The sequence below is a fragment of the Nanorana parkeri genome, unplaced genomic scaffold, assembly GCF_000935625.1.
Source record: "Nanorana parkeri isolate BGI_ZX_2015 unplaced genomic scaffold, ASM93562v1 scaffold379, whole genome shotgun sequence".
Classification (NCBI taxonomy): domain Eukaryota; kingdom Metazoa; phylum Chordata; class Amphibia; order Anura; family Dicroglossidae; genus Nanorana; species Nanorana parkeri.
The window spans coordinates 1,113,609-1,125,089 of record NW_017306647.1 but is presented as its reverse complement, the minus strand read 5'-3'; the positions used below and the strand labels follow the sequence as shown (position 1 = coordinate 1,125,089).

Below are 11,481 nucleotides of genomic sequence, written 5' to 3'. Positions count from 1 at the left end.
TCGTTCCTTTCCTTTCTTCATTCTCATCTGTTTTGTTTATGTTTTGTATTAAGTTTTTATGTAAAAATTTTAAAGCTTTATTAAAAAAATAAAAATAAAGTTGGAATTTTTGTCAAACTTTTATTTAGAAATATACATGTATATCGCACCCACATGAGGAGAAAAATAAGTATCCTATTCTGAGCTATGTGCCACTCCGATCATTGGATATATCTTTATAGTAAATAAAATGTCACAATCTGAAATGTTCTACACTAAAAAAAAAATAAAGAAAAAGCAAAAAATTAAAAAGGCGTAGTCACAGGAAAGCCGCCCGCCCTCCACGATTCCCGGACCAAATGGTGCCGGAGCGCCCTCGTCACAATTTTACACCCAGAGGAAGTGAGAGTTAACTGTTATCGAGCGATTATTGTTACTGAATGGTTATTGATGTGATACTGCGGGGAAGTTGTGAGGAATTTTGGTCCCTACGGCCATCCGTTGGGTCATTATCCTGCGGTTGGGGAGGAGAGGAAAAGTGTCTAGTGTGCTTAAAAAGCTGTCGTGAGAAACAATATGTGGGCTTGTAGTTGCCGGCTCCTGCCGATGACCTTCCCCTCTAGAGTCCGTGACCTGAAACAAGCATGTAGAGTGCACTCTTCTGACCTTCTTTGCTCCATGCTTGCTCTCCATCTCCCGTCCCTTGCTGCATGCTTGTTCTATGTCTGACTTGGAAGGTGTTGCAGCTACAGAGGGCAACTAGCTCCCAAGTCCATGGTCTGCTCATGTCTGTGGGCATGGGTACCAGCCCAATGGAGCTTGTCCCTGCTCCTCAACCACACTCTGACATCAGTATAGATCAGGGGTAGGCACCCTCGGCCCTCCAGCTGTGGTGCCACTACAAATCCCACAAGGCATTGCAAGATTTGACAGTCAGAGGCGTCAAAGCCAAGGGCAGATGCATGATGGTATTTATATGGTCACAGCAGTTGGAGGGCCAGAATGTGCCCACCCTCGATATAGACTGGGGGCTGGAGTCTGCCCGCCCTCGGTATAGACGGAGGGCTGGAGTTTGCCCACCCTCGGTATAGACGGAGGGCTGGAGTCTGCCCGCCCTCGGTATAGACGGGGGGCTGGAGTCTGCCCACCCTCGGTATAGACTGAGGGCTGGAGTTTACCCACCCTCGGTATAGACGGAGGGCTGGAGTCTGCCCACCCTCGGTATAGACTGAGGGCTGGAGTTTACCCACCCTCGGTATAGATGAAACTTTTGTTTCAGACCATGATGCATTTCACCCAGAAGGGCTTAGTGATGGAGGTCTACTACGACTATGCCCTTCTCGGTGAAATACGTCTGGGCAGATATTCTGTGTTCACTGTCTGGAACAATAAAGTTTTATTTATGCTGATGTCATCAGAAAGCGTCCGGTTTCTTCCACTGTTGCCCCCCATATTTCTTTCACGACAGGTGTTCATTAAAAGGGAGGTCTCCACCTGCAATTTCCGTTTCAGTATTGGCACATGTGGCTGCTGCTTGCACTGAGAATGGAGCATTGATGTCGGGCTGGTTGTGAAGGACGTGGTTGCTTGACAACTAGCCAGCAAGTTGGCTTGCTGGGTGAATGCTTTATTTGGCCCTTGAGGCCACACTGCACTTGTGCCTGAACTTGTCTGGTTCTTCCCCCAAAACAAACTGGTAACAGAGTTTGGAGATGCCATGGTATTGGTGGTTAGGTAACAGGCACATGTATAGTTCACCTGGATCAACCAATGGCTAGGTCATCTTGTTTGGTCATCAGGAAGAAGGGTCTTTGATGACCAACCTGACTTGATAAAGCACCAACAGAAAGAGAGACCTTGGGCCTAAGCCAATGGACCCTCTCCTTGGAGACCAGATGGCTAGGTCATCTTGTTTGGTCATCGGTTGGAAGGGTCTTTGACAACCAACCTGGCTTGAGAAAGCACCAACAGAGAAAGCGAGACCTTGGCCCTAAGCCAATGGACTCTCTCCTTAGAGACAAGATGGCTAGGCCATCTTGCTGCTTGGTCATCAGTTGGAAGGGTCTTTGCCGACCAACCTGACTTGAGAAAGCACCCACAGAGAAAGAGAGACCTTCGTCCTAAGCCAATGGACCCTCTCATTGGAGGCAAGATGGCTAGACCACCTTCCTGTTTGGTCATCAGGAAGAAGGGTCCTTGAAGACCAACCTAACATGAGAACAAACCAGCAGTGAGGAAGACCTTGGGGCTGTCAATGACTCTTTGGAGGAACATCATGTCATTGCTCCAGGAGAGTTTGTCTGCCCTGTACCAATACTGAAACGGATACTGTAGCAAGAGGACCTCTTTAGATAGTTATATGCACCAGTCAAAGTCTACAGTCTTCGAGAACAGAATTAATCTTTATCTGAAGCCCCACACGGGGATGAGATTCCGAGTTTCTCTCTCGTATATATCGGGTATAAGTCCTAGTGGTGATGGCACCAATCGTACAGTGTTTTTGCCGAATAACTTTTTCTCGTACTGGATGAGCTGCTGCCAAAATCCGGCGTTTGGCCGTACCACGGGTCGCCTGGTTTTGACCCACTGGTGGGCATCTAGAAGAGACAGACGGTGATACTTCATCAGGTAGGCGATGCAGAGCGTGGACGAACGGCTTACCCCCGCCACGCAGTGCACCAGAGTCCTGCCGTTCCTCTTTCCGTTTTGGTGAATCCTGTCCGCCACCGAGTCAAAGTACAGCGTCAACGGGGCGTGCGGTAGGTCGGGCACCGGCACTTTGACGTAGTCGACGTCGGGCCAGTTGGAGTTGGGGATCTCCAGGGTGGCGTTGACGATGCAGGTGACGTTGCGGGCGTAGACCAGCTGGCGGTTGCCTGCCGCGTTCCCACTCGAGAGGTACAGGCAGGGGCTGATCTGGGCGATGCTGTTCAAGCTGGACAGTCCGCTGCTGGAAGTCCCGCCCACCGGGGTGGGTTTGCTGGAGATCGCCGGGGGAGGCGGAGTAGTGCGGCGCAGTAGCCGATGGCTGCGAAAATTCATGGTGGGCAGCTGCAGGGGCATATAGAGAAGGTCTTTGTAGAACAGAGAGCGAGCTGAGGGTCTAGCTTCTCTTCTTCCGTATCGTTCGGCAGTCACTTTCTGAAACCTGTAGGGGGAGGGCAGAGGAGACGACACCATGGTTACACACAAAAACAGAACCCAATGATATAAAACACACAATGGTCAAAGACACAAGGCCCATAATGACCTCCTAGAGGAGGACGGCGGTCCAGAACTGTTGCGAAATACATACAAATGAACCGTTTTTCCTGCCAAACGTTTTGGGATACCCCTCCCCCACGCCTCGCCTCCCGCCCTGCCCTACTCAATGCTGCATAACATAAGGGAACGTGTCTACAGTTCTATGACTTTGTGCCCCTGCCCCGCCTCCTCCCCATTACATGTCATTCACTACAACGGACTCCACCCCTTTCTACTCTAAGCCACCTGGGTGCTCCTGCCTATCTTCTGACACTGCAAGCCAACTTTCCGCTAGCAGAGAATTTGGAGTTTAGGTTATTGGAGCCCAATTTTGGATGGAGGAGGGAAGGGTGCGAGCACCCATCACCTGTATATTGCCGTCTGTAACCCAACTTGAGAAATGTGCTCTCTATGTCCTGATGACCGTGGTCACTGAGACAGATTGGGATGGAGAATCCAAAATCTTACGGCTGCCCCCAGAATGGGAGGTGAGGGTAACTCATCCAATGGGGACACCTGCTCCAGTATCTTAAAGGGGAATTCCTCTAACAGGTCCTCTTCCAGTGATGTCACCATGCCAGTAGCACCATGTTGTATGGACGCCCTCCTGCCATGTGAGGCCTTTGACTGATGTGCCCGTTTATGGGCAGGTTTGTGTTGCTCTATTTTGTATCTGGGCCTACAAGTGTTAATGGCACATTTTGGGCCGTGACGCCGGGATTTCTGGGCTCACAGAAGTCTTCGGCCCCGATCCAAAATTCCGACAGCCAAGTGTAAAACGAGCTTTGTGTAGCTTTCATGGGTCGCTGGGTGTGGACGAGGCTGGCGTGGAAGAATGTGGAGCCAGCAAGAGACAACAAGACAGCATTCATCTTGTGCCAGTATGTGAAGGATGACCGGCTGTGCTCTGTGAACCAGTCAGCCGTGACTATTGACGTGTGTGGAGCAGATGGATAGAACACGTTGTCACACGTTGTCACGGAAAATACAGATGTATCATTGTAACCAAGTGACAACTCACAAAGCCCTTCATAACTCTACACCATCCTGTGCCTCCTCCAGTCTACATCCTCATACCTCTCCCCCAGCCTGTGCCTCCTTCACTCTACATCCCCATAACTCTACCCCACCCTGTGCCTCCTTCACTCTCCATCCTCATAACTCTACACCATCCTGTGCCTCCTCCAGTCTACATCCTCATACCTCTCCCCCAGCCTGTGCCTCCTTCACTCTACATCCCCATAACTCTACCCCACCCTGTGCCTCCTTCACTCTCCATCCTCATAACTCTACACCATCCTGTGCCTCCTCCAGTCTACATCCTCATACCTCTCCCCCAGCCTGTGCCTCCTTCACTCTACATCCCCATAACTCTACCCCACCCTGTGCCTCCTTCACTCTCCATCCTCATAACTCTACACCATCCTGTGCCTCCTCCAGTCTACATCCTCATACCTCTCCCCCAGCCTGTGCCTCCTTCACTCTACATCCCCATAACTCTACCCCACCCTGTGCCTCCTTCACTCTCCATCCTCATAACTCTACACCATCCTGTGCCTCCTCCAGTCTACATCCTCATACCTCTCCCCCAGCCTGTGCCTCCTTCACTCTACATCCCCATAACTCTACCCCACCCTGTGCCTCCTTCACTCTCCATCCTCATAACTCTACACCATCCTGTGCCTCCTCCAGTCTACATCCTCATACCTCTCCCCCAGCCTGTGCCTCCTTCACTCTACATCCCCATAACTCTACCCCACCCTGTGCCTCCTTCACTCTCCATCCTCATAACTCTACACCATCCTGTGCCTCCTCCAGTCTACATCCTCATACCTCTCCCCCAGCCTGTGCCTCCTTCACTCTACATCCCCATAACTCTACCCCACCCTGTGCCTCCTTCACTCTCCATCCTCATAACTCTACACCATCCTGTGCCTCCTCCAGTCTACATCCTCATACCTCTCCCCCAGCCTGTGCCTCCTTCACTCTACATCCCCATAACTCTACCCCACCCTGTGCCTCCTTCACTCTCCATCCTCATAACTCTACACCATCCTGTGCCTCCTCCAGTCTACATCCTCATACCTCTCCCCCAGCCTGTGCCTCCTTCACTCTACATCCCCATAACTCTACCCCACCCTGTGCCTCCTTCACTCTCCATCCTCATAACTCTACACCATCCTGTGCCTCCTCCAGTCTACATCCTCATACCTCTCCCCCAGCCTGTGCCTCCTTCACTCTACATCCCCATAACTCTACCCCACCCTGTGCCTCCTTCACTCTCCATCCTCATAACTCTACACCATCCTGTGCCTCCTCCAGTCTACATCCTCATACCTCTCCCCCAGCCTGTGCCTCCTTCACTCTACATCCCCATAACTCTACCCCACCCTGTGCCTCCTTCACTCTCCATCCTCATAACTCTACACCATCCTGTGCCTCCTCCAGTCTACATCCTCATACCTCTCCCCCAGCCTGTGCCTCCTTCACTCTACATCCCCATAACTCTACCCCACCCTGTGCCTCCTTCACTCTCCATCCTCATAACTCTACACCATCCTGTGCCTCCTCCAGTCTACATCCTCATACCTCTCCCCCAGCCTGTGCCTCCTTCACTCTACATCCCCATAACTCTACCCCACCCTGTGCCTCCTTCACTCTCCATCCTCATAACTCTACACCATCCTGTGCCTCCTCCAGTCTACATCCTCATACCTCTCCCCCAGCCTGTGCCTCCTTCACTCTACATCCCCATAACTCTACCCCACCCTGTGCCTCCTTCACTCTCCATCCTCATAACTCTACACCATCCTGTGCCTCCTCCAGTCTACATCCTCATACCTCTCCCCCAGCCTGTGCCTCCTTCACTCTACATCCCCATAACTCTACCCCACCCTGTGCCTCCTTCACTCTCCATCCTCATAACTCTACACCATCCTGTGCCTCCTCCAGTCTACATCCTCATACCTCTCCCCCAGCCTGTGCCTCCTTCACTCTACATCCCCATAACTCTACCCCACCCTGTGCCTCCTTCACTCTCCATCCTCATAACTCTACACCATCCTGTGCCTCCTCCAGTCTACATCCTCATAACTCTACACCAGCCTGTGCCTGCTCAAGTCTACATCCTCATAACTCTACACCACCCTGTGCCTCCTCCAGTCTACATCCTCATAACTCTTAGGGTTGCCACCTGTCCAGGATTCACCCGGACAGTTCGGGTTTTGAATGCTGTGTACGGGTTTCATGGCAGCAGAAACCCGGACACAAGATGTTAGGCAGACAGGGGCAACCAAAATTAAGATAGGGGCTACTAGAGTGTTCAGGTTTCGCTTGGAGAAAAGGTGGCAACCCTAATAACTCGACACCAGCCTGTGCCTCCTTCACTCTACATCCTCATAACTCTACACCACCCTGTGACTCCTTCACTCTACATCCCCACCCATAACCCTTCAAGCTGCCCAATATCTACAACTCTCAACCTACCCTCCTCACCTCCTGGACTTCTCCCACATTGTACCCGTCCTGCGCAACTCACTTTCCCAAATATTTTGCACTTTTTAACCAAAATGGCCTTAAAGGGAGCCTCTTAGGTCAGCTTTGACCTGGCAAAGCCTGAGGCCCTTATCCAAAGCTGCCGTAGCTTGACTGTTGGCTCCAGACTACCATCACGTATTGACATGCTTGCCCCAAAACAAGACTCATTGGCCTCCAGGACTACATGGGTCTGACTCTTGTTTTAATGAGCCGGTATTGGCTTTCTCTAACAGCCTCTTTTTAAAATCTATCCACTGGTTTGACTGGTTTGAGTGGAGGAACTGGAGTGTCTGGCACTGAGCCCTGACCTCAACCCTACGGAGCACCTCTGGGATGAATCAGAACACCAACCAGGTCTTCTCATCCAACATGAGTACCCGACCTCACCAATGGGCACATATATCCACAGGCACACCCCGAAATCTTGAGGAAGGGCTTCCCAGAAGATTGGAGGCCTTTATAACCCCAAAGGAGGATAAACTCCATATGAACGGCCATGGTTTAGAAGGGGGTGTCCATCAAGCTCATATAGGTGTGATGGTCAGAAGTCTACAAACGTTTCCATACAGTATACAAAGAACAATGGCCGTAGTGTGTAATATTATATCAAGGACCGGGGGTCTCAGGGTGGGGGCAGCATGGTCTGTAACCAGGGCCTTTGTTTTTTTGGACGTGGCCCTATGACAGTACTAAAGGGCACAGGGCATGGAGCGCAGAGATCCCGGGCCACCGAGGACCACTTCCTGAAGGATGAGAAGTCACCGGCTGCACCGGGAATGTGAAGGAAGGTGACGGCGCGCTCTGCTTCAGTCAATGAGGTACAATTGATAGTGTGACTCATCCGGTGAATCACGGCAGTGTGGGGGGAGAGCCGACGTGTGTGGGCGGGACGAGTGGGTGACACCGCTTGTGTCTGACTCACTGTCACTATACAATGAGGTGCCGCCGTCTCCGGAGCACATGGACCTCACTCCACGTGTCACCGGATCTTGTTCTATCACCGCTCCGGTAGACGATACAGCATTATATCTGCACTATGCCGAGGAATGTGAGATTGGGTGCGGAACCCACATACAATGCGATACCACAAACCCGGGATCAATACGTTATATCTGACCTCCGTCCTCTATGTGACCTCCGGCCTCCCCTTCGGTCTTATATCTGACCTCCGTCCTTCCCTTCAGTCTTCCATCTGACCTCCGGCCTCCCCTTCGGTCTTGCACAGTTGCACCATCTCCTCTTCCTCTGATGTCACTGCACACTGGGAGCCTCTCACAATGTGCATTACAAGCTGCAGCAAGTCAGATAGAGCTCCGCCTCATTTCCTGGCTGGAGGATGTCCAGCATCATCTAGCTTTCTTCCCCAGCCTGACTGTCCCTGGCGCCGCCCCTTTCATCCATTGGATGGCCACTGGCCAATATAATAGACTTGGTGGATGGGTGTGTGCAGAGGACTGAGACCTGCATACTTCACTCATCAAGGTCCAGTAACATTATTTGGAATGAGTGACCGGTCTTTATTACAGGAGGGGCGGAGACAAGACCAGTCACCCTGCACAAGGAGAGGGAGCAGCAGTGACCGGTCTTTATTACAGGAGGGGGCGGAGACAAGACCAGTCACCCTGCACAAGGAGAGGGAGCAGCAGTGACCGGTCTTTATTACAGGAGGGGGCGGAGACAAGACCAGTCACCCTGCACAAGGAGAGGGAGCAGCAGTGAGCGGCCTTTATTACATGAGGGGGCGGAGACAAGACCGGTCACTCTGCACGAGGAGAGAGAGCAGCAGTGAGCGGTCTTTATTACAGGAGGGGCGGAGACAAGACCAGTCAACCTGCACAAGGAGAGAGAGCAGCAGTGACCGGTCTTTATTACAGGAGGGGGCGGAGACAAGACCAGTCACCCTGCACAAGGAGAGGGAGCAGCAGTGACCGGTCTTTATTACATGAGGGGGCGGAGACAAGACCGGTCACTCTGCACGAGGAGAGAGAGCAGCAGTGAGCGGTCTTTATTACAGGAGGGGCGGAGACAAGACCAGTCAACCTGCACAAGGAGAGAGAGCAGCAGTGACCGGTCTTTATTACAGGAGGGGGCGGAGACAAGACCAGTCACCCTGCACAAGGAGAGAGAGAGAGAGCAGCAGTGACCGGTCTTTATTACAGGAGGGGGCGGAGACAAGACCAGTCACCCTGCACAAGGAGAGAGAGAGAGCAGCAGTGACCGGTCTGTATTACAGGAGGGGGCGGAGACAAGACCAGTCACCCTGCACAAGGGAAGAGCAGCAGTGACCGGTCTTTATTACAGGAAGCTCTCAGTCTCACACGGGATCACTGCACGGATCTGGAAGAACACACATGTCGCTGGTATGACGAGGATGTCTGCTGATCCCGGAGTTCAGCTTTACGTGGCACGGAGCACAGTAGAAGTGGCCTGTGGCCACGGCAGCTGTGTGAACAGGACAGACATTCCTGTCGTGCTCAGGCTGCGGCCCCCGGCTGTCATCTGATCTGTACAGACATAGTCCGGGGACGGGACTGCACATGAATCCCTCACAGCTCTTTATCAGCTTTGATGTATATGGCACCGCCCCATTCCATAGCGCAGTACAGCAGGGTACAGGTACAAGGATGCATGTTCAATCTACTATCTAATGCAGTCCACTACCTATCCCCACCTGACATAGCACCACCCTATTCCATAGCGCAGCACAGCAGGGTACATAGTACAGGTACATAGATTGGTGGAAGGGTCGCTAATGACGGCGGGGACCTATCGCAGCCTGACATAGCACCCTCATATGCCATGGCGCAGTACAGTGGGGTATAAGGTGAACCTATAGATGGGAGCTGCTAGTCGGAGTTTACAACCCACTCTGGTGAATACTAATCCTCCTCATCTAATGCATTCCTATAATAACAACGCCACATACCATAGCGGGGTACAGCAGGGAATCTCTAGCCCTTTTCTCCAATGAATTCCAGTGCTCATTACAGCCGGACATAGCGCCACCGTATTCCATAGCGCAGTACACTGGGGTACACAGAAAGTGCACATGCATCAGTGTACTAGTCCGAATTCTAATACCCCCCATCTAATGCAGACCAAGAGGACCTGTCATAGCCTGCCATAGCACCACCATATTCCATAGCGCAGTATAATAGGCTTTCATAGCACCACCATATTCCATAGCGTAGTACAGTGGGGTATAAGGTGAACCTATATAGATGGGGGTGAGGGAGCTGCTAGTCGGAGTTTACAACCCACTCTGGTGAATACTAATCCTCCTCATCTAATGCATTCCTATAATAACAACGCCACATACCATAGCGGGGTACAGCAGGGAATCTCTAGCCCTTTTCTCCAATGAATTCCAGTGCTCATTACAGCCGGACATAGCGCCACCGTATTCCATAGCGCAGTATAATAGACTTTCATAGCACCCTCACATTCCATAGCGCAGTATAATAGACTTTCATAGCGCCCTCACATTCCATAGCGCAGTGTAATAGACTTTCATAGCACCCTCACATTCCATAGCGCAGTATAATAGACTTTCATAGCGCCACCGTATTCCATAGCGCAGTGTAATAGACTTTCATAGCACCCTCACATTCCATAGCGCAGTATAATAGACTTTCATAGCACCCTCACATTCCATAGCGCAGTATAATAGACTTTCATAGCGCCCTCACATTCCATAGCGCAGTACAGTCAGGGTGTGCGGAGGGTGTGCTGCTAGTCCCAGCATTCAGTCCAGGCTGATGAATGCCAATGCTCCTCATCTAACACAGACCAGGACCTATTGCTGCCTGACATAGCACCGCCGTATGCCGTAGCGCAGTACAGTGGGGTATACGATAAACTTATATAGATGGGTGCTGCTAGTCGGAGTTTACAATGCTAATCCTCATCTAATGCACGCCGATATCTATTATAGCGCCACCGTATACCATAGCGTAGTACAGTGGGGTATACGGTTGGTGTCCAGAGATCGGTGTAGGAGTGCCGTTAGCACCGGCTTACCAGCCACTGTAATGAATGCTAATCCTCCTTATCCAACGCAACCTGGCGTTCCGGTTAATACGCGCCGTGGTCGAAGTGCTCCTGCCAGAACCGGCACCCGTGCAGAACTTTCATGCAAGACCCGGCTCGGGCGATTCCACCTAACCCGCCAGCCGGTTTCCTTGGAAAGGACGACCCCTCCCCCTCCTGTATGGCTAAGCGTCAAAAATCCTAGCAGGGGGGCTGTACGCCGGTGTGCAGGTGCACGGAGGGGCCGTGGGAGGACCGCAGCCGGCTGCAGCTTCCGCCGTGCTTCGTGCGCCCTGTGTGGGTTGAAGGTCTCTTACCTTTGCTGTGGCGTCTCATGTCGTGCGACGGTCCCCGAGTACGGCAAGCGCGGCTCTGCTCCTCCGGCTTTATGTGATGGCTCTGCAGAGAAGATGATGCAGGGTGTGAGGGGGGCGTGTGATAGGCAGACACACACACACGCACACACACGCACACGTACATACACACTGCCCCCTCACTGCTATACATATTCATGCCAGAAGCGGCTCCTTCCGTTAACCCTTCGCTGGCCGCAGCCCTAAAACACCCCACCTTTGCAGAGCATTGCATGCAACGAGAACGAAACGCCACCGCACCTTTTGTTTGAAGGTCTCCGGTCTCTATGCAACCCCCTCCCTGCAGAGCATCGCAGCCCCTGCCCGGAACGCCCCCCCC

The 11,481-nt window shown here is 52.2% G+C and overlaps 1 protein-coding gene across 3 annotated transcripts in view; it reads right to left on the bottom strand.

Moving 5' to 3' along the window:
• Positions 1 to 2,248: 2,248 nt before the first annotated feature.
• Positions 2,249 to 11,481, bottom strand: part of DUSP14 (dual specificity phosphatase 14) — a 13,536-nt gene continuing 4,303 nt past the window's right edge. The window contains exons 1-3 of one of the 3 annotated variants that reach the window (XM_018559098.1): positions 11,359 to 11,363; positions 11,106 to 11,187; positions 2,253 to 3,127 (exon numbers count right to left, since the gene is read on the bottom strand). In XM_018559098.1, the coding sequence (XP_018414600.1) occupies positions 2,383 to 3,042 (660 nt within the window). In that variant the 5' untranslated portion in view covers positions 3,043 to 3,127; positions 11,106 to 11,187; positions 11,359 to 11,363 and the 3' untranslated portion in view covers positions 2,253 to 2,382. Of the gene's footprint in view, positions 3,128 to 11,105; positions 11,188 to 11,358; positions 11,364 to 11,481 lie in introns of those variants that run through there. The other 2 variants (XM_018559096.1, XM_018559097.1) reach the window with 2 other exon arrangements.